Source organism: Zingiber officinale, chromosome 1A (genome assembly GCF_018446385.1).
Source record: "Zingiber officinale cultivar Zhangliang chromosome 1A, Zo_v1.1, whole genome shotgun sequence".
NCBI lineage: Eukaryota > Viridiplantae > Streptophyta > Magnoliopsida > Zingiberales > Zingiberaceae > Zingiber > Zingiber officinale.
This window is the reverse complement of record NC_055987.1, coordinates 169,174,713-169,201,564: the sequence shown is the minus strand read 5'-3', so window position 1 is coordinate 169,201,564 and position 26,852 is coordinate 169,174,713. Positions and strand designations below refer to the sequence as shown.

Genomic DNA, 26,852 nt, shown 5'->3' with positions numbered 1-26,852 from the left:
AGACGGAAGAAATTACTGAGACAACCCCAACAGCCGAAGTACATCCCGAGATCGATGAAGGAGGAGAATCTTCGAAAGAAACTAATTCAACAGGGGGAGAACCAATGACCAACGAGGTAAGTAAGGTATAGTCTCTACCTTCTGAACAACCGGTTAATTCAATAGAAAAATTACCTGAAGATTTTTGTGATTTAAAAATTGAATTACCGAAAAAGTTTTTTGAATTAGAAAATCAATTGTCAAATTTGTCTTTCAAATTAGAAATATTATCAAAAGAAATTTGCAAAGTTAAAAATATTTTGACAAAAGAATTATGCAAATTAGAAGAATTTTTTGAATTACAAATCACTCTCTCGAAAGAATTTTGCGATTTAGAAATTGAGTCACCGAAAAGGTGTTTCGGATTAAGAAATCTATTGTTAATAGATTCCTGTAAATTAGAATTTTTGTTGTTAAAAAAATTCTTGCAAATTATAAAATATTCTTTCGAACGAATTTTGCACATTGCCGAAAGAATTTTTTATATTGTCGAAAAATTTTATCAAGTTAGAATCTATGCTATTTGAATATTTTTGTGAAGTTGAAATTCAAAAAATAATAGAAATTAACATGATACAAATTATTGCATGTTTAATATCTGTGGCTTTAAATTTGAAAAAGTGTAATTTGAGAAGTTATGAAAAATTGAAATGGAAATTTAAAACTTGCTGATATAAGTATCAGTATAAATAAATAAATGCATAGAATTTTTTTTTAATGCTATCAATTTTCTTAAATTTTCTTGCATAAATTTTTGGGCTTAGAAAGATTTATTTTTGGTGAAAACTTAGAAATTTTTCAAAAGTCATTCTTTGACTTAGAATTTTTTTTAACTTGGATATATTTTTTCTCCGAAAAACATTGAAATAGATTTCTATAATTTTTTTTTGTGTCAAACCCTTAGATTGTTTTTCTTGAAACTCCATTTTTATTGTGATCAAAGGGGGAGAAGGGAAAGTATAAGTCTAGGGGGAGGTAGAAAATTGACAATTAAAATTTGAAATTTTTTGAAATTCAATTTTTTTTCTATCATGTTACATGTTATTGCAATAAATTGTTTTTATTCTATGTCTATTTGTAACCCTAGCTTAACTTGGGTTGATCACACCAAAAAGGGAGAGATTGTTGGAACCCCAAGGTTGTTTTGGTGTGATCAACAAGTTAAGTTAGGTCCTGCGTTGTTTCTAACCTTGTGTCTAAGTGTGTAGGAGCTTAGGAGCACAGGTACTCGAGCAGAAGGATGGCAATCCGAGGGACGAGGTGCTGAGTACGCTGGCGGACGAGAAGGAAGCGCGGTGGTTCCGAGGGACGGCGGAAGATTGCTCGGGAGCAAGAGATGCGACTAGCGAGAAGGTCGGCAGGGGAGAGAGCCGAATGCGTTGGCGGACGAGAAGGAAACACGCTGCAATTCAGAAGCCGGAGGAAGCCCGCTCGAGAAGACCGGAAGTTGGGTTGGGTGAGCCCTTTTCGGATGGCGAGATCACCCAAGTGGCGGAGGAGAAGAACCGGACCGAGGCGGGACTGAACCAGAGAAGAGGTCCCGGACGAAAAAGTCAACAGCTGTTGACTTTGGGCTCCGGGGCGCCCGGACCCTGATTTTGACCAAGATCGCGATTTACGCGATCTGAACGTTGGGGGATAAACTTTTATCCCCCCAGGGTGCCCGGAACCCTTCCAGGCGCCCCGACCAAGGCTATAAATATAGCCTTGGTCCAGAAGCTAATCATCAGTTCAGAAACAGTAACAATCATTCTATTTCCAAACACTTGTATACTTTAGTTGTAGTTAAGCTTCTGTTTTCTGTGCCTAAACGCTGTAAGAGGCTTCTCCGCCTGAAGGAGTTTTTGAGCTTAATCTTCCTTGGATTAACAACCACATCGGTTGTAACCAAGTAAACATCTGATGCCTCATCTTTTCTTTTATGCTTCTATTTATCTGCTTAATTCATTTTACAAGTGTTAGCTTAATCGTTCGAGGAAGGATTGTTTGTTTTTAATTGACAGGTTATTTACCAACCCTTCTAGCTGGCCCAATGGTCCTACAAGCTCCTGGCGCCCGGAAGCATTCCGGGCGCCCCGGACAGCTCCGGGCGCCCCGGAGCAAAAAGTCAACTGTGGTTGACTTTTTGTCCGGGACCACTTCTCCGTTAAGTCCCTGTCTCGGTCCGGGTCTTCTGCTCCGGATCCGCTCGCTTGGGTGATCTCTGCCATCCGGAAAAGGGCTCACCCGAACCCAACTTCCGGTCTTCTCGAGCGTGCTTCCCTCCGGCTTCTCGTCCCTCGAAATTGCCACGTGTTCCTTCTCATCCACCAACGTACTCATCCGCAGTCTTCGTCCCTCGGTCGCACCCCGTGCCAACCTTCGCGCTAGCTGCGTCTCTTGCTCCCCGAGCAATCTTCCGCTCCGGCTTTCATCCCTCAGAACCACCGCGCGCGCTTCCTTCTCGTCCGCCGGTGTACTCTTCCGCAGCGCCTCGTCCCTCGGACGCACCGCATGCCATCTTTCTCGCTAGCTGCGTCTTCAGCTCGAGTACATGTGCTCCTAAGCTCCTGCACACTTAGACACAAGGTTAGAAACAATGCAGGACCTAACTTAACTTGTTGTTCACACCAAAACAACCTTGGGGTTCCAACAGGACATTCCCCCTCCGTTGGCTCATGCGACGGTGGAAGCACTATCTTCCGACTGGACCCCCTCTCAGGGCGATTGGCCTTTTGATCCCATCGTTGTCTAACCCCTTAGCTCACTCCCTCCTGCTCAACGAAAAATCAGACAATCTCTTATCCATTTTGATCCGATTGGCCAGTCCTCTGCCCCTTCAGCGTCTGCTCAATTTACCCCGGGCGGGAGCAGGATTATCAAGACTATACTCCACCTACCGATAGAGGAATATCTGCAGGCGGTCGCATGACCGACGAGTCCCGAACACCAAATAACCATCCGGGGACCCCTGGAGAAGGTCTGGGAGGACGCTCGGGCGCGCATTGCTCTGATGCCCCTGGGGCTGCTCGGCAATAGCCACATACAACAGGCCACCGGGGTAACTCTCATCATAACCTCCACTTTTTCATTTCCGTTCGGCACTGACTTTTCCCCCTCTGATCTTGTTGCAGTATTGGGTGGAAAGCATTGCGGTAAGCAACCACCTAGCGTTTTTAGAGGAGGAATTCAAGAAGCTTAAGGTTTCTGGTGGGGCTCCCCCTCCAGGCCCCTCTTATGTCGAGTTGAAGGCGGACCTTGACAAGACCAAGAGACTGCTGGAGGTCGAGCAGCATAAATGTTCTGGCCTGCAGACTATGGTGGATCGGCTCAAGACCGAGGTTAAGACATATGACAAAAAGATCGAGTAAGCCAATACCAGAAAAAACACGACTATCTCCGATCTGGAGATAAAAAACACTGAGGCTCGGGCCCTTGCGCAGAGGGTCATGGAGTTGACTGACCTGCTCACCGGCGAGAAGGTTGGGCGCTCGGCGGAGGTGATCTCTCTCCAGGGTGACCTGAAGACCTTTCAGGACACTCTTGAAGCCTCTCAAGCCGCCCTTAAAGAATATCAGGAGGTAGAGCCTAGCCGGTTCGCCGCCATGCGGCAGAACTATATCCGTTCGGAGAAATTCATAGAGAAAGCTTGCGCTCGGTTTATCCGTGCATTTGAGTTGGCTGTCCCTGCTGTTGGGTGATCGGTGGCCGGCTTGAAGGGGGGTTGGATAGACGGCGCCCCCAAATCAATCGCTTTCTACGTATTTGTTAGTTGCGCAGCAGAATACAAATAATACAAACACAAATACGAAAGCTAAATACAAATAAAAAGAACAAGAAAGAGCAAGCAAACCAACACACGCCGATTTACGTGGTTTGGAGATAAAGCTCCTACTCCACGGCTGTCCGTAAGGTGGACGATCCCTATCCGTCGGTGGATTACTCCCCGGAAGACCTCCGGCTAGCTCAAACCTCCTTGTGGGTGGAGAAACCTCACCAAGACCTCTTGGACACAAGGGAAACTCTTGAGCACTTGTAGACTACTAATTAGACCTTAACCAAGTCTAATTTCGTCAGGGATAACCAAGCTTCCAAGCCTTGGTTATATAGGTCGCGGGTTGGAAAACCCCGCCTACCAGTCGACTGCTAAAACATACAGTCGACTGCCCTTTGTGGAAATTCGACCGTTACATCCCAACGGCTCGATTCCACACTAACCGAGCGAACAGAGACATTCTGTTCGCTGCCAGTCGACTGCCCCAGTCGACTGCACCAGTCGACTGCTAAAACATGCAGTCGACTGCTACAGTAGCGCTACAGTACTGCTACAGTAAAACCCTAAAACTAGGATTTTACTCCGAGTACAATCTCTCATGCACTCGTACCCTCACCCTTATGACTCATTTGACGCTTCATTTACAGCTTTGACCTCTTGCCTTCAAGCCTACTTCCTTTGGCTCTCGTCCCTCGGATGCATTCAAGCCCGCGGCTCATCCCCAATTCCATCCTTCGCGTATGCCTCGAAGTCGCTTCCCTCGGCCCTTGTCCTCGCTGCCTTGTCCACGGTCCCTCGGATGCTCCATCCTTCACCGGACCCGAAGCCATCAACCCGAGTCACATGTGTATCCTGCAAACCTGCACAACTCAAATACACATATCAAATACAAGGGTGAACCTAACTTAAACCCTTTGCCCAAACACCAAAACACATGGTCCCGCGGACCATCGGGATTGCTCTAACAATCTCTCCCTTTTTTGTGTTTGGCAATACGTTTAAGTTAGGGAAAACATATAGCAAATAAACATGCTAAGACAAATGAACTTACGTTGCCAAGGCTACACACTTGGACTTACACCGCCGAATGAACTTACGTTGCCAAGGCTACACACTTGGACTTACACTGCCGAAACAATGCACAGGGCTTTTTAAGAACCTATCCCAAGGCTCCCCCTACACCTAAACTCCCATTGAGCTAGGATTTTCCACATAAGGCTTTTTAAGAACCTATAAGGCTCCCCCTATGCAAAGGCACTAGGTTTTCCCAACTAAACCTTACTTCTCCCCCTTTGCCTAACATCCAAAAAGTTCTCCAACAATATCCCAATTGTTGAAAACTTATCATGCAAATTGACCTAAACTCATATATTAATCCCCCATGGATTTCATACACCTGTATGAGTTGACTTGGTCAAAATCTAGTGCTGAAAACAATTTCAGACTGGTATCAGTCGACTGCAAGAAGTACCAGTCGACTGGTCGCTACTGGTTGAGCGAACAGAATGCTTCTGTTTCCAGCCAGTCGACTGCATGTTTTAGCAGTCGACTGGTGCAGTCGACTGCTAAAACTAGCAGTCGACTGGCACAGTTTTTTAGCCTTTTTCAACATTTCTGACCCACTTTCAGAAATGCACCAATAATTCCACAGACCTCCAAAAATCCCCAAATTTTGTGGAGAGGTCTGTTTTATCCATGTCTACTTGGGAAAAATACATTCAAAAATATATCTATCACCAATCCCAAGATTGACACAAAATCCAAAACTAGCTTAAATGGTTCAATAGAACCTTGACCTAAAGTCCTAGTTTTGGCTTCCTCTTGATGTATTTGCCCATGTCAACCCATAATGCATCCCTAGCATTGATTTATATGGCATTTATACATCCAAAACTAATTATCATGCTATAGGACCCCAATGTCATATTTCTTGCATGAAACACAATCTAATTGTGCCAAATTCCTAGGTTTGAGACTCAAATCCGTCTCTAAACCACTTGACACAATCCATGACCCAACCTAAACTCCCAAGTAAAATCCACCTGAGATCCATTGGCCATGGGTCCCAAATTGACTCTTTGAGCTCCCCCTAGAGCTCTTAGCCTTAGCCACCTCCCTAGGTGACTCATCTATTATGACCAAACCACAATGATGTCCCTTAGAAGATCTCCTTATCTTCTTGACCTTGGACACATCATCCTTGCCATAATCATATGCAACCCTAGCATATTTCTTTTTATTGGCCTTGGATGATCCTCCCTTGCCATGATCATTTGCCACCCTAGCATATGATCTCTCTTTGGCCTTTGAGGTGCTAGATCGGTATCCCAAACCCGATCTATCATTATTGGGTCTTTGACTACCCAACACCATATTTAATCCCTTAGATCCAATAGTGAATCTCTTAAGGAATTTCTCCAAATTATTAAGCTTTGACTTCAAAGTTTGATTTTCCCTTTCTAGGTTCCTAACCCTAGAGTCAACATGTCCACCATGGACATTCCAAGACCTAGCCTTCCTAGGCATATGTCTCCCCTTCTTGGGATTAATGCCTTGGTTCTCTATTACCTTCTTCTCCTTAGGTAATGAGAATTTAACTTTCCTAGGTCTATCATGCATAGGTCTCCTAGGGTTATGATCAACATTTACCCTATTCTTATCATGATATTTAAATCCAAAATTTTGCATGGGCATACAATGATAATCAAAATCATTTCTCCTAGCATGCATGGGAACATGAAAATTTGAATTGCATTTCAAATTAGGGTATACCTCCCTTACCCTTGAAGCTCCCCCTTGATTTGAGCTCCTCTTCTTCTTCTCCCATTTCTTTAGATGCGCAAGCTTCTTGATTTCCCTCTTCTTGGGGCATTTTGTGTGGTAGTGGCCCTTCTCCCCACACGTGAAGCATGTAATGCACATTCTCGTCCTTTGGCCTTCTTCATTCCTACAACCCATGTTAGTATTCAAAATAACTTGATTGAATTTAGGAGTTACCTTCTTCTTACCCAATAGACACCTACTCTTGTAGTGTCCCTTCTCATTGCAACCGAAGCAAATGATATGGTCCTTTGACTTTGCTTCAGTGGAGGTGCTCACTAGGTTGACCTCCAAGATCTCTTCTTCCTCCGTCTTGGATTCTTCTTCAACCCTTGAGGATGTTGACGATGCTTTTTCATCCTCCTTCTCCTCCTTGGAAGTTGAGCATGACTCAACTTCCGTTTGCTCCTCTTCAACTTGAGCAACTAGACTCATCTCAATGGGTTCTTCGTCCTCTTGTGTAGGTTTAGGTTCTTCTTGTAGAACCATCTTAACCTTGCTCCACAACTCATGGGTGTTCTTATACTCACCTACACCATTTATCACATGACTAATCAAAATATCAATTAATATAGATATTACCTTTGAATTTGCCTCCGATCGTGTGGTTTGCTCTTCCGTCCAATGTCATGGTCGGAGCCTTTTTCCCTTCTTGTCTCTTGGGACTTCGAATGGGTACTTGATCACCATCATTGTATCCCAATCCGTGTCGAAGAAGACTTCCATCTTCATCATCCAAAATGTGATGTCCCCAAGGCTTCCTTCTTCAAACTTTGGCGGTTCTATCAAGCCGGTCATCTTGTGCTTCCTTGGCAGTTAGTCCAACGGAGAGCAACCTGACTCTGATACCACTTGTTGGGTGATCGGTGGCCGTCTTGAAGGGGGGTTGGATAGACGGCGCCCCCAAATCGATCGCTTTCTACGTATTTATTAGTTGCGCAGCAAAATACAAATAATACAAACACAAATACGAAAGCTAAATATAAATACAAAGAACAAGAATGAGCAAGCAAACCAACACACGTCGATTTACGTGGTTCGGAGATAAAGCTCCTACTCCACGGCTGTCCGTAAGGTGGACGATCCCTATCCGTCGGTGGATTACTCCACGGAAGACCTCCAGTTAGCTCAAACCTCCTTATGGGTGGAGAAACCTCACCACAAACTCACCAAGACCTCTTGGACACAAGGGAAACTCTTGAGCACTTGTAGACTACTAATTAGATCTTAACCAAGTCTAATTTCGTCAGGAATAACCAAGCTTCCAAGCCTTGGTTATATAGGCCGCGGGTTGGAAAACCCCGCCTACCAGTCGACTGCTAAAACATGCAGTCGACTGCCCTCTGTGGAAATTCGACCGTTACATCCCAACGGCTCGATTCCACACTAACCGAGCGAACAGAGACATTCTGTTCGCTGCCAGTCGACTGCATCAATCGACTGCTAAAACATGCAGTCAACTACTACAATACTGCTACAGTACTGCTACAGTAAAACCCTAAAACTAGGATTTTACTCCGAGTACAATCTCTCATGCACTCGTACCCTCACCCTTATGATTCATTTGACGCTTCATTTGCAACTTTGACCTCTTGCCTTCAAGCCTACTTCCTTTGGCTCTCGTCCCTCGGATGCATTCAAGCCCGCGGCTCATCCCCAATTCCATCCTTCGCGTATGCCTCGAAGTCGCTTCCCTCGGCCCTTGTCCTCGCTGCCTTGTCCACGGTCCCTCGGATGCTCCATCCTTCACCGGACCCGAAGCCATCAACCTGAGTCACATGTGTATCCTGCAAACCTGCACAACTCAAATACACATATCAAATACAAGGGTGAACCTAACTTAAACCCTTTGCCCAAACACCAAAACACATGGTCCCGCGGACCATCGGGATTGCTCCAACACCTGCCACGGTTAATTATCTGAAGACAGAGGGTCGCCTCCCTGAGGACTTCTCCATTCCTGTCCGTGACCATGCCGAGCTTCTTACCACGATCCCTGATGATGTCTTTGATTATCTAGAGTGAAGTCGTTTGGATATGTTCTTGCCGTTCGTACTATTTTAATATATGCACTCGTCGTTCGACCTACTTTGATTAATGAACTCTTTCTGGCCTTCCATTGCTTGTTCTCTTGCTGTGTATATCCGAGCGGGTTACCTGTTCCCTCGATCGCTATTAAATTCGTGAGAGGCTCGTCTTTTGATCTTTGAGTTGCTGCTCGGCAATCGAGTCCATGATCGCCTCCTTTCCAGAGGATCCATGTTAGATTGAAACGATGCGAAGGCGAAGCTTTATAATCGCCGCTCGACTCTGGGGTTTAACGTTGTTGTTCGACGATTTTCGGGCTGGGTATTTATAACCGTCGGTTCGGCTCTGGCGTTTAACATCGTTGCTCGACGGTCTTCAGGCCGGGTATTTATAGCCGCCGGTTCAGCTCTAGCGTTTAAAGTCGTCGCTCGACGATCTTCAGGCCGGGTATTTATAACTGTCGGTTCGGCTCTGGCATTTAACGTCACCGCTCGACGGTCTTCAGGCCGGGTATTTATAGTCGTCGGTTTGGCTCTGCCGTTTAATGTCGCCGCTCGACGGTCTTCAGGACGAGTATTTATAGCCACCGGTTCGGCTCTAGCGTTTAATGTCGTCACTCGACGGTCTTCAGGCTGGGTATTTATAGCCGCCGGTTTGGCTCTGGCGTTTAACGTCGCCGCTCGACGGTCTTCAGGCTTGGTATTTATAGCCACCGATTTGGCTCTGGCGTTTAACGTCGCCGCTCGATGGTCTTCAGGCCGGGTATTTATAGCCACCGGTTCGGCTCTGGCATTTAACATCGCCGCTCGACGGTCTTCAGGCCGGGTATTTATAGCCGCCAATTCGACTCTAGCGTTTAACGTCGCCGCTCGACGGTCTCCTGAATTGCCCAGCTGTTCAGCGATGATCTTGCAATCCTTTGCTTTTCAATTTTAACCCTGCAGTCAAAAGGCGTAGGGCAAAGAAGAGATACACGACACTAAATACATCGGCGCACCTTTCACCCAGCTCGATACGGCTGGAGACGGTTGGCACTCCATGGGCATTCCAGTCGCCGTCCGTCTTCATCTTCTAAATAGTAAGCTCCTGAACGGAGCTTCTCCACGATCTTGAACAGTCCAGCCCACAGAGCCTCCAGCTTGCCGATATCGCCGACCGGTTTCACCTTTCTCCATACTAGGTCGTCGACCTGAAAGGATCGGGGGATCACCCGCCGGTTGTATCTTTGCCGATAGGCCGTCAGGTGAGTGACCGCCTTGGCGCGCGTCTCATCCACCAAATCAAGCTCCAGTTGTCTTCGCTCGGAGTTGTCCGCGTCGTACTGCTGCACTTGGTCATATTCTATTCTGACTTCGACGGGAACGACTGCCTCACCCCCATACACCAAGTGGAAAGGTGTGACATACGCCCCCTCCTTTGGCGTCATTCGGATTGCCCACAATACGCTTGGAAGTGCGTCCACCCAACTGCCCCCGACATGGTCGAGTCGAACTCGGAGAATCTGCAGGATCTCCCAATTGGCTACTTTGGCTTGCCCATTGCTCTAGGGGTAAGCCACTGAAGTGAAGACCTGCTGGATGTCGTATTCTTCGCACCAATCTCTGAGTTGCTGACCAACAAACTGGCTACCATTGTTTGAGATGAGCTGGCGCGGGATGCCGAACTGACAAATAAGGTGCTGCCAGATGAACTTATTAACCATCTGTTCGGTTATCCTGGCTAGCGGCTCGGCCTCTACCTACTTGGAGAAGTAATCAACGGCCACGAGTAAAAACTTCCGTTGACCAGTTGCCATGGGGAAGGGCCCCACTATGTCTAGGCCCCACTGGTCGAACGGGCAGGATACCGCGGATGTCTTCATTTCTGTCGTTGGGCGGTGTGAGAGATTGTGGTACTTTTGACAGGACAGACAAGTGGATATGGTCCGAGCGGCGTCCTCCTGAAGGGTCGGCCAAAAGTATCCAGGCAGTAAAATCTTTCTTGCTAGCAAACAACTGCCCGGATGTCCTCCACAGGAGCCTTGGTATACCTCCTATAGTATGTAGTCGATGTCTTCTAGCCCGACGCATTTGAGAAGCGGTCGGGAGAAAGCCTTATAGTACAACTGGTCTCCGATTAATGTGAATCTACCCGCTCGCCTTCTCAGTAGGTGAACCTCTTCCCGATCAGAAGGCGTAGCCCCTGCTCGCAGAAACTCTATCAGCGTCGTTCTCTAGTCGCTGGGAAATGTGAGTTCCTCCATCCGGTCGATATGGATCACGAGGGACATTTGCTCGATTGGCTGTTGCATGACGTCCGGCGATATGGAGCTGGCTAGTTTCGTCAATTCGTCCGCCGCTTGATTCTTCGCTCGGGGTACCTTCCTTTCGACCACCTTCTGGAAATTGGCTTTCAACTTTTTGAAGGCCTCAGCGTAGAGCCTGAGCCGAGCGTTGTTGATCTCGAATGATCTGGAGAGATGCTGGGCAGCTAACTGCGAGTTCGAATGAATTAAAACTCTGATAGCGCCCACGTGCCGAGCTGCTTGTAGCCAGACTATGAGAGCCTCGTACTCGGCCTCATTGTTAGTTGCTCGGTAGTCCAGCCGAACAGATAGCTGCATCCGCTCTTCTTTCGGGGAGATTAGTAGTACTCCCACCCCACTCCCTTGCCGGGTGGAAGACCCATCCACGTACACCTTCCAGGTGACTTCGAGTTCAGGGTCTTGCACCTCGGTGATGAAGTCTGCTAGAGATTGTGCCTTTATGGCTGTCCGGGGCTGATACTGAATATCAAACTCACTGAGCTCCGTGGTCCACTTGATTAGCCGCCCTGATGCTTCTGTATTGAGGAGGACCCTACTCAGCGGGTTGTTGGTCATTACTATGATGGTATGCGTAAGAAAGTACGGACGGAGCCTCCGAGAGGCGAGGGCTAGTGCAAAGGCGAGTTTCTCGAGACCGGTGTAGTGGGATTCAACGTCTTTTAATATATGACTCAAAAAGTATACAGGCTGTTCCTCGCCGTCCGACCTTACAAGGGCCGAGCTGACCGCATGATTAGTCGAGGCTAGGTAAATCTTGAGGGGTTCACCAGCTATCGCCTTGGCTAGCACTGGTAGGGAGTTGAGATAGGCTTTGAGCTCCTCGAACGCCCGATCGCACTCCTCGCCCCACTGGAACTTCATGGCTTGGCGCAGGATCTTAAAAAATGGTAGACTCCGGTCAGCAGACTTTGAAATGAACCTTGATAAAGCTGTTACTCGGCCGGTAAGACGCTGCGCTTCCCTTAGGTTTCTCGGTGATAGCATATCTTGTAGCGCTTTAACTTTGCTGGGATTAGCCTCAATGCCTCGCTCGGTCACAATGTATCCTAGGAAACGTTCGCTCTTAGCGCCGAACAGACATTTCTGGGGGTTGAGCTTGATTCCGTACGTCCATAGCGTATGGCAGGTCTCCTTTATATCTGCACAGAGATCGGCAGCCTGGAGCGATTTAATCAATATATTGTCTACATATACCTCCATATTGCGCCCGATCTGCCGCTTGAATACTTTGTTCATAAGACGCTGGTAAGTGGTCCTAGCGTTCTTTAAGCCAAACGATATTACGTTGTAGCAGTAGGTGTTGTCCGTCGTGATGAAGCTAACCTTCTCCTGGTCCTCGCGGCGCGAGCGGCACCTGGTGGTATCCTTGGTATGCATCCAACATACATATTATCTCGCACTCGGCGGTTGAATCTACCATCTGATCGATTCTGGGCAGAGGATAAAAGTCCTTCGGGCATGCTTTGTTCAGGTCCCGAAAGTCGATGCAGACTCTCCATTTATTGTTTGGCTTGGAGACGAGCACTACGTTCGCGAGTCAGCTCAGGAATTGCACCTCGCATGTGTGGTCGGCCTCCAGGAGCTTCTCAACCTCCGCTCGGATTATTTGATTCTGTTCGACTCTTCTCCCAGTGATATGGCTAGTCTGGTCTGTTCAACCGACAGAACTTCATTTCCTGTGAACCCGTACAGTGGGGTTGTCATGGGCAACAACTCGGCTTTGTCAATCTGGAATTGGTCGAATGCCTTCTTAAAGATGATGTTGACCGAGCTGCCTGTGTCAATAAATATACGGTGAATAGTATAATTAGCTATTACCGCTTTGATGATGAGAGCGTCGTCGTGCGGTACTTCGACTCCCTCGAGGTCCCTCGGACCAAAGCTAATCTCGGGTATGTTCGCCTTCTCTTCGCTGCAGCTCACAGCGTGGATCCTTGGCTGCCGAGCATGCGACTTCCGGGCCCGGTTAGAATCCCCGTCGGTGGGCCCTCCTGCTATGATATTGATCTCGCCCCGAGCGACGTTGCTTCTGTTTTCTTCCTCCCGTGCGGATGGTCTAGCTTGCTCGTGAGAGGTGCGGGGCAGATCACTGTGATGTGGCCGCTCGGATGATCGCCTAACTTCTCGTCGCCCGACATCCCGGTGCTGATGCTGCTGGTTGGGCGAGGGCGATCGACGGCGATAGTTTCTTGGCGTCGACGAGACAACTGAGGTGAATCCTCGACAATCGCGAGTGTTGTGGCTAGCCGATTGGTGTAGGGAACAAAATATGGGAGTCCATACCTTTTCCTTCGGCCTCGGCCGTTCGGCAACCATATGTTGAACGGCATGCGGCTTGGCCTCGTAATGCTGTCAAGCCCCCTTAGCTCGGGGCCCTCTAGGGGGCTGGTGGCCGATAGGTGGCCTCCTTTCAGTCGGCGCGGATAGTTCTGACGGCACTTCCTTCCTTCTGGCTGTTTGTGCTTCCTCCATGTTGATGTATTTGCTCGCCTTCTTCAGCATATGGTCGTAATCGCGGGGCGGTTTACGGATGAGCGAATGGAAGAAATCCCCATCAACCAACCCTTGGGTGAAGGTGTGCATCATGGTCTCGGATGAAACGGTCAGGATGTCCATGACCGCCTGGTTGAACCGTTGGATGTAAGTTCGGAGAGTTTCTCTGGACCCCTGCTTCATGGAGAATAGGCTGACGCTAGTCTTCTGGTAGCGCCTGCTGCTTGCGAAGTGGTGGAGGAACGCCGTCCGGAAGTCTTTAAAACTTCGAATCGATCCGTCCGGCAGCCTCCAGAACTATCGTTGCGTCGAGTCGGACAGGGTAGTAAGGAAGACCCGACACTTAACCCCGTCAGTGTATTGATGTAGAGTAACGGCGTTATCGAACTTACCGAGATGATCGTCCGGGGCAGTCGCACCACTATATTCTCCAATCGCCAGGGGGCATAGTGCCTTGGGAGCGGATCCTGCAGAATTGTCTCTGAGAACTGGTGATTGATTCGCTCGGGTGAAGAATCGGTCTGGGGCGTCTTACCTTTCTTGACGTCCCGAGCGGGAGCTTCATCGGATGATCCTTGGTTGGCTTGGGTGAGCTCGGAGGGAGTCTGGAATAGAGCCCGATGGAATGAAATCGGGGCGGGCGGCGCCTCTCCTGGCGTGCCAATCTGGCCCTTATTCTGCGCCCAGGTAGAAAACTGCTCCGGTCGATCTTCCAACACCGCTCGGCCACCGGATGCCGAGGTGGTCTGCTGCGTGAGCCGCTCGGCTTGTGCCTTCTGCTGCTGCTCCACTATTTTTGTCGCTCGCGCCTGGATGAGCGCGTCGAGTTCTTCTGGAGAGAGCGTCACGGTGTGTGAACGTCCAGCTTCTTCCATCTTCTCGGCTCGGATTCAGGTGTGTTCCCACAAACAACGCTAATTTGATCCTGTCCGAGCGCTGAGTTGACGGTCGCTGGGGACGTGGTGCTCTCGTTGACTCCGCGTAGCCCTGTGAGTGACGTAGACCTTCGACAAGGACCTGCAATTACAAAAATTGAGCCGAGAAGGGGTTCCCGACGACGACCCTCCGACGCTCAAGTCAGCCTCCGGTAGCAAGAAAGCGAAGTAGAATGGTGAGAACTGTAGCTACAGTGATGAATTGTACATACCTCCGTTGAAGTCTGGGGTCCTTATATAGGGCCCCCTGAAGGCGTGTGCACGCTTACCGAGACGTGCATGCCTCTCAAAGCATACCTGCAATGAGTGTGTCAGAAAAGCGTGTCTGACGTCATACCTTAACAGACCAAACATATCTCTGATGTGACAGTGGAAGCTTCCATCGTATGATTCTCTGCCCGACCGTGCCGCCAACCATGCCGCTTGTCGATGACTCCTGCCCCAAGGAAGATATTCCCTCCTGCTCATCTTGTCGTCTACAAGACTGAGTGGGGATCCGCTCGCCTGCACCCCATACTGCTGAGGGAGTGACCGAGCCGAGTGGGAGGCCTGCTCGCCCCCTAGTGCTTCATCCTGCTTGCATCGTGCCACGCGTAGTCGAGCAATGTCCATCGTCCGGCCGAGCGGGGACTCCGCTTGGCCCCTGAGCGTTGGAAACCCAGCGTTGAGCTGGGTTGTCGTGCTGCCGCTCGGGCAGTACGTCGATCGCCCGAGCAGTACACCGGCCGCTCGACCGAGCCCGGAATGTTGACCGTCACTACAAAAAAACAATAATTTAGGGACGAAAGATTGGGACGAAAAATTTTCGTCCCAAAATCGCAACAATTTTGGAAACAAAAACAAAATTTGATCCGAATTAGAAACGAAATCTGCAACAAAATAATTTCGTCACAAATTCCCAACGAACATTATTTTCGTTGCAAAATTCGTCCCAGATTCTGGGACGAATCCAGGATTCGTCCCAAATTCTGGAACGAATCTAGGATTTGTCCCAGATTCTGGGACGAATCCAGGATTTGTTCCAGAATCAAAAAATTTTTAAGAAAAAAATTAAAAAAATGGGCCAAAATCTGGGATGAATCCAAGATTCGTCCCAGATTTTGGGACGAATCTAGGATTCATCCCAGATTTTGGGACGAATCCAGGATTCGTCCCAGATTTAAGAAAAATAAAAAATAAAAAGATAAATCATTTGGAAGGCCTAAATATGAACCTAAGAACTCAGAATTTTATGAAATAAGTTTCTATGGATTTTTAATTTTCTCATGATCTTAAAAATATCCTCATCCATAATTTTAACCTCATATATTTAGTATGGTAATTTTTTAACCCGAATTTGACCTAATTCATAATAAAAAATTCACCGCATTTAATATAGTATGTTAAAATTATGAATGAAGATATTTTTAAGATTACAAAAAAAATAGAAATCTATAGAAACTTGTTTCATAAAATTCCGAGAATGCTAGGTCCATATTTAGGCCTTCCAAATAAATTTTCTTTTAATTTCTATTTTTCTTAAATTTGGGACGAATCCTGGATTCGTCCCAAAATCTGGGACGAATCTTGGATTTGTCCCAAAATTTGGGATGAATTTCTGGATTCATCCCAGATTTTGGGACGAATTCAGAATTCGTCCCAAATTTAAGGAAAAAAATTAAAAAAAATCATTCGGAAGGATAAAATATGGACCTAACGATCTCGGAATTTCATGAAACAAGTTTCTATAGATTCATAATTTTCTCATGATCATAAAAATATCCTAAATCTGAATTTTAACCTAATAAATTAAGTGTGGTGATTTTTTAACATGAATATGACCTAATTCATAATAAAAAATTTACCACACTCAATGTAATATGTTAAAATTAAAGATGAAGATATTTTTAAGATTATAAGAAAATTAGAAACCCATAGAAACTTATTTCATGAAATTCCGAGATCGTTAGGTCCATATTTAGTGAAACATAGACAGTTTAGTATTAAAAAAATAAAAAATAAAAGGAAAATCATTCGGAACACTAAATATGTACTTAACGATCTCAGAATTTTATGAAATAAGTTTTTATGGGTTTCTAATTTTCTCAAGATCTTAAAAATATCTTCATTCATAATTTTAACCTCATATATTTAGTGTGGTGATTTTTTAAACCAAATTTAACATAAATCGTAATAAAAAATTAACTGCACTTAATAATATGTTAAAATTACGATGAAGATATTTTTAAGATGATGAGAAAATTAAGAACCTGAAGAAACTTGTTTCATGAAATTCCGAGATCGTTAGGTCCATATTTAGGCCTTCCGAATGATTTTTCTTTTAATTTTTATTTTTCTTAAATTTGGGACGAATCCTGGATTCGTCCCAAATTTTGGGACGAATTTCTGGATTCGTCCCAGATTTAGGGACGAATTTCTGGATTCATCCCAGATTTTGGGACGAATCCAGGATTCGTCCCAGATTTTGGGACGAATCCAGGATTCGTCCCAAATTTAAGAAAAATAAAAATTAAAAGAAAAATCATTCGGAAGGCCTAAATATGGACCTAACGATCTCGGAATTTCATGAAACAAGTTTCTATGGATTCCTAATTTTCTTATGATCATAAAAATATCCTAAATCAGAATTTTAACCTAATTAATTAAGTGTGGTGATTTTTTAACATGAATATGACCTAATTCATAATTAAAAATTCACCGCACTAAAAACAATATGTTAAAATTATGGATGAAGATATTTTTAAGATCATGAGAAAATTAGGAATTCAAAGAAACTTGTTTCATAAAATTCCGAGATCGTTAGGTTCATATTTAGGCCTTTCGAATGATTTTTTTTTTAATTTTTATTTTTCTTAAATTTGGGACGAATCTTGGATTCGTCCCAAAATTTGGGACGAATTTCTGGATTCGTCCCATATTTTGGGATGAATTTTTGGATTCGTCCCAGATTTAGGGACGAATCCAGGATTCGTCCCAAATTTAAGAAAAATAAAAATTAAAAGAAAAATCATTCGGAAGACCTAAATATGGACCTAACGATCTCGGAATTTCATGAAACAAGTTTCTATGGATTCCAAATTTTTTCATGATCATAAAAATATCCTAAATCTGAATTTTAACCTAATAAATTAAGTGTGGTGATTTTTTAACATAAATATAACCTAATTCGTAATAAAAAATTCACCGCACTCAATACAATATGTTAAAATTATGGATGAAGATATTTTTATGATCATGAGAAAATTAGAAATCCATAGAAACTTATTTCATGAAATTCCGAGATCGTTAGGTCCATATTAAGCCTAAATATGGACCTAACGATCTCGGAATTTCATGAAACAAGTTTTTATGGATTCCTAATTTTCTCATGATCATAAAAATATCCTCAATCTGAATTTTAACCTAATAAATTAAGTGTGGTGATTTTTTTAACATGAATATGACCTAATTCGTAATTAAAAATAAACCGCACTCAATACAATATGTTAAAATTATGGATGAAGATATTTTTAAAATCATGAGAAAATTAGGAACCCAAAGAAGCTTGTTTCATAAAATTCCGAGATCGTTAGCTCTATATTTAGTGAAACATAGATAGTTTAGTATTAATTAAGTATGTTAGTGTTTAACGCATGTTTGAATATGTGTTTAAAACTTAAAATATTGATCGATGTCAGAATTTCATGAAACAAAAGTCTATAAGTTTCTAATTTTCCCTTAATCATAAATATATCCTCATCCTTAATTTTAAAAAAATATATTGAGTTTCATGTGATTTTTACCTGAAATAGGTCAAATTCAGGTTAAAAAATCACCACGCTAAATATATGAGATTAAAATTATGGATGACGATATTTTTAAGATCATGAGAAAATTAGGAACCCGAAGAAACTTGTTTCATGAAATTCCGAGATCGTTAGGTCCATATTTAGTGAAACATAGACAGTTTAGTATTAAAAAAGTAAAAAATAAAAGGAAAATCATTCGGAAGACCTAAATATGTACTTAACGATCTCAGAATTTTATGAAATAAGTTTTTCTGGGTTTCTAATTTTCTCAAGATCTTAAAAATTTCTTCATTCATAATTTTAACCTCATATATTTAGTGTGGTGATTTTTTAAACCGAATTTAACATAAATCGTAATAAAAAATTAACTGCGCTTAATAATATGTTAAAATTACGGATGAAGATATTTTTAAGATGATGAGAAAATTAGGAACCCGAAGAAACTTGTTTCATGAAATTCCGAGATCGTTAGGTCCATATTTAGGCCTTCCGAATGATTTTTCATTTAATTTTTATTTTTCTTAAATTTGGACAAATTTCTGGATTCGTCCCAGATTTTGGGACGAATCCAGGATTCGTCCCAGATTTTGGGACGAATCCAGGATTCGTCCCAAATTTAAGAAAAATAAAAATTAAAAGAAAAATCATTCGGAAGGCCTAAATATGGACCTAACGATCTCAAAATTTCATGAAACAAGTTTCTATGGATTCATAATTTTCTCATGATCATAAAAGTATCCTAAATCAGAATTTTAACCTAATTAATTAAGTGTGGTGATTTTTTAACATGAATATGACCTAATTCATAATTAAAAATTCACCGCACTAAAAACAATATGTTAAAATTATGGATGAAGATATTTTTAAGATCATGAGAAAATTAGGAATTCAAAGAAACTTGTTTCATAAAATTCCGAGATCGTTAGGTTCATATTTAGGCCTTCTGAATGATTTTTCTTTTAATTTTTATTTTTCTTAAATTTGGGACGAATCCAGGATTCGTCCCAAATTTAAGAAAAATAAAAATTAAAAGAAAAATCATTCGGAATTTCATGAAACAAGTTTCTATGGATTCCTAATTTTTTCATGATCATAAAAATATCCTAAATCTGAATTTTAACCTAATAAATTAAGTGTGGTGATTTTTTAACATAAATATAACCTAATTCGTAATAAAAAATTCACCGCACTCAATACAATATGTTAAAATTATGGATGAAGATATTTTTATGATCATGAAAAAATTAGGAATCCATAGAAACTTATTTCATGAAATTCTGAGATCGTTAGGTCCATATTTAGGCCTTCCGAATGATTTTTCTTTTAATTTTTATTTTTCTTAAGTTTGGGACGAATTTCTGGATTCGTCCCAGATTTTGGGACGAATCCAGGATTCGTCCCAAATTTAAGAAAAATAAAAATTAAAAGAAAAATCATTCGGAAAGCCTAAATATGGACCTAACGATCTCGGAATTTCATGAAACAAGTTTCTATGGATTCCTAATTTTCTCATGATCATAAAAATATCCTAAATCTGAATTTAGCCTAATAAATTAAGTGTGGTGATTTTTTTAACATGAATATGACCTAATTCGTAATTAAAAATAAACCGCACTCAATACAATATGTTAAAATTATGGATGAAGATATTTTTAAAATCATGAGAAAATTAGGAATCCAAAGAAACTTGTTTTATAAAATTCCGAGATCGTTAGCTCTATATTTAGTAAAACATAGATAGTTTAGTATTAATTAAGTATGTTAGTGTTTAACGCATGTTTGAATATGTGTTTAAAACTTAAAATATTGATCCACAGATGTCAGAATTTCATGAAACAAAAGTCTATAAGTTTCTAATTTTCCCTTAATCATAAATATATCCTCATCCTTAATTTTAAAAAAATATATTGAGTTTCGTGTGATTTTTACCTGAAATAGGTCAAATTCGGGTTAAAAAATCACCACACTAAATATATGAGATTAAAATTATGGATGACGATATTTTTAAGATCATGAGAAAATTAGGAACCCGAAGAAACTTGTTTCATGAAATTACGAGATCGTTAGGTTCATATTTAGGCCTTCCGAATGATTTTTCTTTTAATTTTTATTTTTCTTAAATTTGGGACGAATTTTTGGATTCGTCCCAGATTTTGGGACGAATTTTTGGATTCATCCCAGATTTTGGGACGAATTTCTGGATTCGTCCCAAATTTAAGAAAAATAAAAATAAAAATAAAAATCATTCGGAGGGCCTAAATATGGACCTAACGATCTCGGAATTTCATGAAACAAGTTTCTATGGTTTCCTAATTTTCTCATAATCATAAAAATATCCTAAATATGAATTTAAACTAATAAATTAAGTGTGGTGATTTTTTAACATGAATATGACCTAATTCATAATAAAAAATTCACCGCACTCAATACAATATGTTAAAATTATGGATGAAGATATTTTTAAGATCATGAGAAAATTAGGAACCCAAAGAAACTTGTTTCATAAAATTCCGAGATCGTTAGGTCCATATTTAGTGAAACATAGATAGTTTAGTATTAATATAATATGTTAGCGTTTAACGCATGTTTGAATATGTGTTTAAAACTTAAAATATTGATCTACAGATTTCAGAATTTCATGAAATAAGAGTCAATAAGTTTCTAATTTTCCCTTAATCATAAATATATCCTCATCCTTAATTTTAAAATAATATATTGAGTTTCGTGTGATTTTTACCTGAAATAGGTCAAATTCGGGTTAAAAAATTACCACGCTAAATATATGAGATTAAAATTATGGATGATGATATTTTTAAGATCATGAGAAAATTAGGAACCCGAAGAAACTTGTTTCATGAAATTTCGAGATCGTTAGGTCCATATTTAGGCCTTCCGAATGATTTTTCTTTTAATTTTTATTTTTCTTAAATTTGGGACGAATCCTGGATTCGTCCCAAATTTTGGGACGAATTTCTGGATTCTTCCCAGATTTTGGGACGAATTTCTGGATTCGTCCCTGTAACAACCACCCTTCTTACTACTACTCTCTAAGGGCGACCGTTACCTAACTTCTACTCTACTTACTAGTGTCACTTATGCTATTATTAGCGACACTTAGATTTATCACGGTTCAGAGAAATTCCTACCGAAAAATTTCGGCAGAGTCTCCCCTGTACCGGTGACCAAATCTATAATACACAAGATATATACACAGCCACATGCGGCTGGATCACAATTTATTCACAACCACGCAGTAATAAATCATATCATAATCAAAAATTAATCTAACAACATGAACTAAACTCAAGCTCCCAGAATGAAGCATAATAAGCTACAATGCACATCAAACTCAATCATGAACTCATAATTTCATAACAGAAATAAGGAAAATGAACTAGACATAAACTCTAAATAAATAAGTCTTGCTAGTCCCCTCTGGACCTCGCCATAGTTCAGTCACCACACACATCCATCATCACCACCACCTTGTCGCCTCCCTTCATATCTTAGCTTTTCCTTTATCTGCAGTAGGAGGAAAGAAAACAAGATCTATAAGCGAAAACGCTTAGTAAGTACTAATCTATCTCACAAAACTCGAAATGCATAAATGAAATGCATAAGTGCTGAAACTGAAATAAGAAAGCTATCTGCATGTGCTCATGGTATACAGAAAATGAACGGAATACAAATCATACTCAGTATCAAGCAGGATAATAAGAAACTAACAATGTAAACTTAGAATCAAAGAAACTAACCATTCTTATTTATTCTAAGCTTGGAACTTATTTCATTTCTTGTATCCTTGTGTTAGAAATTAATCTTTTAATTTCTATCTTTTACTTTCTTCTTCTTTCTTTCTTCCTTCTTACTTAACTTTTCTTTTCTTTCTTCCTTCTTACTTAACTTTTCTTTTCTTTCTTACTTCTTACTTAAGTTTTCTTTTCTTAGGTTTTCTTTTCTTGGGCCCAGGCCTAGTACCAACTCATGCGCGTTCCCTAATAGGTTGGGGTTGCGAGCCACCAATCCTAAAAGAGCAGACCTCGGTCTACCAGGGCCAAGACCTCGGAAATGGTCACCTGGATTTGTTTAACGACAAGCTCTTGGATGTCGGGTACTAGCCTCTTACTTTAATTTACTTGTTATCTCTTTTTAATTAGACCTTGGTCTTTTTCTTTACTCATACTTCTCATAATCCTTTATTAGAGCTTATTAGAATCCTTTAGATATATATCTAACAAGTATATGATTACAACTAACCAAGCATGCTGTATAAAAATAACACAAAGGAAAACAAATCTGAACTCCCTAAGCCTGTTATAAAATAGAGCAAAGGAAAGCAAATCTGGACTTTCTAAACATGCTGTAAAATAGGGCAAAAATGCTACTTTAGGGATTCTAATCATGTTATAAAACATAGACAAAGAATACTACTTTAGGGTTTCTTAAGCATGCTGTAAAATAGACAAAGGATGCTACCTTTAGTGATCCTAATCATGCTGTAAAAACAAACAGACACAGAATGCTACTCATCTTCTTAAACATGCTGTAAAAACAAATCTCTAATCAACTTTAACTATGTACAACATGACCTTAAAGCAAGGAAATTCATGTACAACATACAACTCAAAGCATTCAACAGCAAGCCAAGACAATGCATCCTTAAGTGAACTCATGGCAGCGACATGGGATAACTATAATGATCTGTTCGGTATGATCCTAAACAGGGCAGCAAGGAATCAACCGAAACTCCACTGTGCACGGCCAAAATCCCTAGCAATAATTAAGGATAGAATGCATACAATTCTACTTGGCACTAGAATCATACTACATGCTCAACTAACCTAAACGAAACCTTGATTTCCCTGTGAAGCTCACGGCAGAATACCCAAAAGACAAAATCCTTATAGCATGTTTCGGATTCAAGAAACTCAGGAAAACAAGGAAACGAAAACCGAAAGATCGGAGCAACTCCTACCACAGGTGAGTAGTACTTACCCCTTGTTCTTGCACTTACAACCGAGAAAGAGGAAGGGGCGATTAGGGTTCCGGGTGGAGCTCGAAATCTCGGTCTCCTCTTGTGCTCGCGGGCTCTCTTCGACGGGAGGAACTCGGGTCCGCAAGGTTCGCCGGAAGAAGCCTTCGCCGGCCGCCGGAAAGAAGCTCCAAAGTGGCTGCGTTTCCGCCCGAGCACAGCGCCGTCGCGTCGGGAGAGGAGGAAAGTTAGGTTTTGGGGAAAAGAAAACTTAAACCTTCTCTTATAATTCGGGTTTTTCCATTATAACTATACTTTATATCCAATTCTCTCCATATTAGGTTGACAAAGTCCGTGTAGCTCAGCTGGTTTGGGCCGGTTTTGCTTAAAGCCCAGCTCATGGGTTCGAATCCCAGCCGCGCACTTTTATTCCCCTTTTATTCAAAATGCTCTAACTATAGCTTAAATATATTCCACCTCCTATATAATTAACAAAGCTTTTGTAGACCGGTTGGTTTGCTGCGCTTTGACTAAGTCAAGGCTCGCGGATTCGAGTCTCGGCTGCCACTATTTTCCTTCTTATTTATTCTTATTCCTAACTACTACTTATATACATATTGCTCCATATATAACTAACAAAAACTCGCTGGCTTAGTTGGTCTGGCCGGTTTTGGCTTGGGTCAGTCTGACCCGAGGTCCCGGGTTCAAACCTCACTTCCAACGCTTTTTGCCTAACTTCTTTGGTTTTGTAAAAATGCTAAACGACCTCCAAAAATTACGCAAAAATACTCTAAAAATTTCTAAAAATCTCTAGAATATTTTAAAAGCATTTTCAAATATCTTTATGGACATTTGAAACTCAGAATAGGGAAAATTGGGTCGTTACAATTCATCTCACTTAGAATAGCTCTGGATACTTCTGTCTCATACTGTCCTCCCGCTCTCAAGTGATTTCCTCGTGCTTCTGGTTCTGCCAGACGACCTTCACTAGTGGTACTTCTTTGTTTCTCAATCTCTTGACTGCTTTGTCCACTATCTGTGTAGGTTTGCTCTCATAACTAAGATCCTCTTGGATCTGCACTGACTGAGGCTGAATCACTTGGCTCGGGTCATGGAGACACTTCTTTAGCATGGAGACATGAAATACATTGTGTATTGCTGACATGTCTTGTGATAAGTTCAGCCTGTAAGCTACTTTCCCAATCCTCTCTATGATCAGGTAAGGTCCTACATAGCGAGGACTTAATTTGCCCTTCTTGCCAAATCTCATCACTCCCTTCATAGGAGCGACCTTGAGGAAAACTGAATCTCCTACTTGGAATTCCAATGGCCTACGGCGTGTGTCAGCATAACTCTTCTGTCTGCTCTGGGCAGTCTCAATTCTCTGTCGATTTTGGATTGCTTGAGTAGTCTCGTCTATCACCTCTGTCTGAATGCCCAGCTCTGCTTCCATCTCTTTTCTCTCTCGCTTCTTGCCAGCATATGGGTGATCTGCATTTCCTGCCATAAAGTGCTTCATAAGGTGCCATCTTGATGGTGGCACGATAGCTATTGTTGTATGCAGCTAAGCACAAATACTTGCACCAACTTCCTTTGAAATCTAGCGCCCAAGCTCCGAGCATGTCTTCTAAAATCGGATTCACTCGCTCTGTCTCTGTCTGCGGATGGAAAGCTATCTTGAACTTGAGTTTGGTGCCTAGTGCATTCGAACGCACTCCCAAAAGTGTGAGGTGAAGCGCCCATCTCTATCGAAACGATAGATTTAGGAACTCCATGAAGTCGACTACCTCTTTAACATATAGCTGGCCAATGCTCTATGGGTGGGACACCTTGATGGCTAGGAAGTGAGCGGACTTGGTCAATCGGTCTACTATTACCCATATTGCATCATATCCATTGGTGGTTCTTGGAAGACTGTTATGAAGTCCATGGATATATCTTCCCATTTCCATTCGGTATTGGAAGAGGTCAAGAACTCCTCCTCCTTGCCTGTTCGCTGAGCCCATGTCAGCAGTATTGACATACTTAGCTACATCTCTTTTGAGTCGACCACCAAACCTCTGTTTCACATCTTGGTACATCTTGGAAGAACCAGGATGCATGGAATATGGTGTCTTGTGAGCTTCCTCTAAGATCTTCTTCCTCGGTTCCTCATCATTGGGCACGCAAATGCGACTCCCCTGAAAAGAATTCCATTGTCACTCTAAACTCCGAGTTGTCTTCTTTCTGTATCCCTTGCTTGATCTTCCGGATGTCCGGATCTTCACTTTGCTTTCTCTGTATCTCCACAAGCAGTGTAGACTCTAAGGTCAATGTAGAGGGCTGTCCTTCGATAATTTCAAGCCCAAGATCTGACAACTCCTTCTGCAGTGGCAGGGCTAGTGATGACAAAGACATCAGTGATGCACTAGATTTTCTGCTGAGTGCATCTGCCACTTTGTTAGCTTTGCCTGGGTGGTAGAGAATTTCACAGTCGTAATCTTTGACCAATTCCAACCACCTACGCTGTCTCATGTTTAAGTCCTTCTGAGTGAAGAAGTACTTAAGACTCTGATGATCTGTGAAAATTCTACACTGGACTCCATACAAATAATGTCGCCAGAGTTTAAGTGCAAAAACTACAGCTGCCAGCTCGAGATCATGAGTAGGGTAGTTCTTCTCATAGTCTTTGAGTTGTCTAGAAGCATAAGCTATGACCTTTCCTTCTTGCATGAGTACAGCTCCTAAACCCATCTTGGAAGCATCGCTGTAGATGTCGAAACTCTTGTCGCTCTGTGGAACAGTCAGAATGGGAGCACTGATCAGTCTCTTCTTTAGCTCTTGGAAGCTCTGCTCACATTTATCTGACCATTCGAATCTCTTGTTCTTTCTGGTGAGGGCTGTTAGCGGAGAAGCTATCCTGGAAAAATCCTCCACAAACTTCCTGTAGTATCCTGCTAGACCAAGGAAGCTTCTGATCTCTCTGACGTTCTTGGGTCTACTCCAGTTGTTGACCGCTTCCACTTTGGCTGGATCCACTTGAATACCTTCTTTAGAGATAATGTGACCTGATTTAACCAGAACTTGCACTTTGAGAATTTAGCATAAAGTCGCCTGTGAAGAGTCTGCAGTACTATCCTCAAGTGCGTGTCATGCTCCTCTGGGGTCCTTGAATAGACCAGAATGTCATCGATGAATACAATGACAAATTTGTCAAGATATTCTCTGAACACTCTGTTCATTAGGTCCATGAAGACCGCAGGTGCATTGGTCACTCCAAATGGCATAACTACAAACTCGTAGTGTCCATATCCAGTTACGAATGCCGTTCTGGGTATATCTCTTTCTTTCACTTTCAGTGATGGTACCCAGGCGCAGTTCTATCTTTGAGAACACCATCGCTCCTCTTAAGCGATCAAATAAGTCATCGATCACGGGAAGGGGTACTTGTTCTTGATTGTCACTTGATTCAAAGCTCTGTAGTCTATGCACATCCGCATTGTCCCATCTTTCTTCTTGACAAACAACACAGGAACTCCCCAAGGTGAGTGACTAGGGCGAATGAAGCCTTTGTCCAGTAACTCCTGTAGTTGCTCTTGTAACTCCTTCAGCTCTGCTGGAGACATGCGATACGGAGCTTTCGAAATTGGACGGTTCCAGGAAATCAATCTCAAATTCCACCTCTCTGTTGGGAGGTAGTCCAGGTAGCTCTTCTGGAAATACTTCTGGATACTCGCAT

General features: G+C 42.6%; 1 protein-coding gene across 1 annotated transcript; it reads right to left on the bottom strand.

Annotated features, from left to right (window-relative positions):
- Positions 1 to 9,641: 9,641 nt before the first annotated feature.
- Positions 9,642 to 10,067, bottom strand: LOC122006578. Its single transcript, XM_042562136.1, has one exon. The coding sequence runs from the start codon at positions 10,065 to 10,067 to the stop codon at positions 9,642 to 9,644; it is 426 nt and encodes a 141-aa protein (XP_042418070.1).
- Between the last annotated feature and the right edge of the window lie 16,785 nt (positions 10,068 to 26,852).

What these genes read in the sequence shown, in the direction of transcription:
- LOC122006578 (XM_042562136.1), bottom strand. Translation starts at nt 10,067, where the DNA reads ATGACGCCAAAGGAGGGGGCGTATGTCACACCTTTCCACTTGGTGTAT.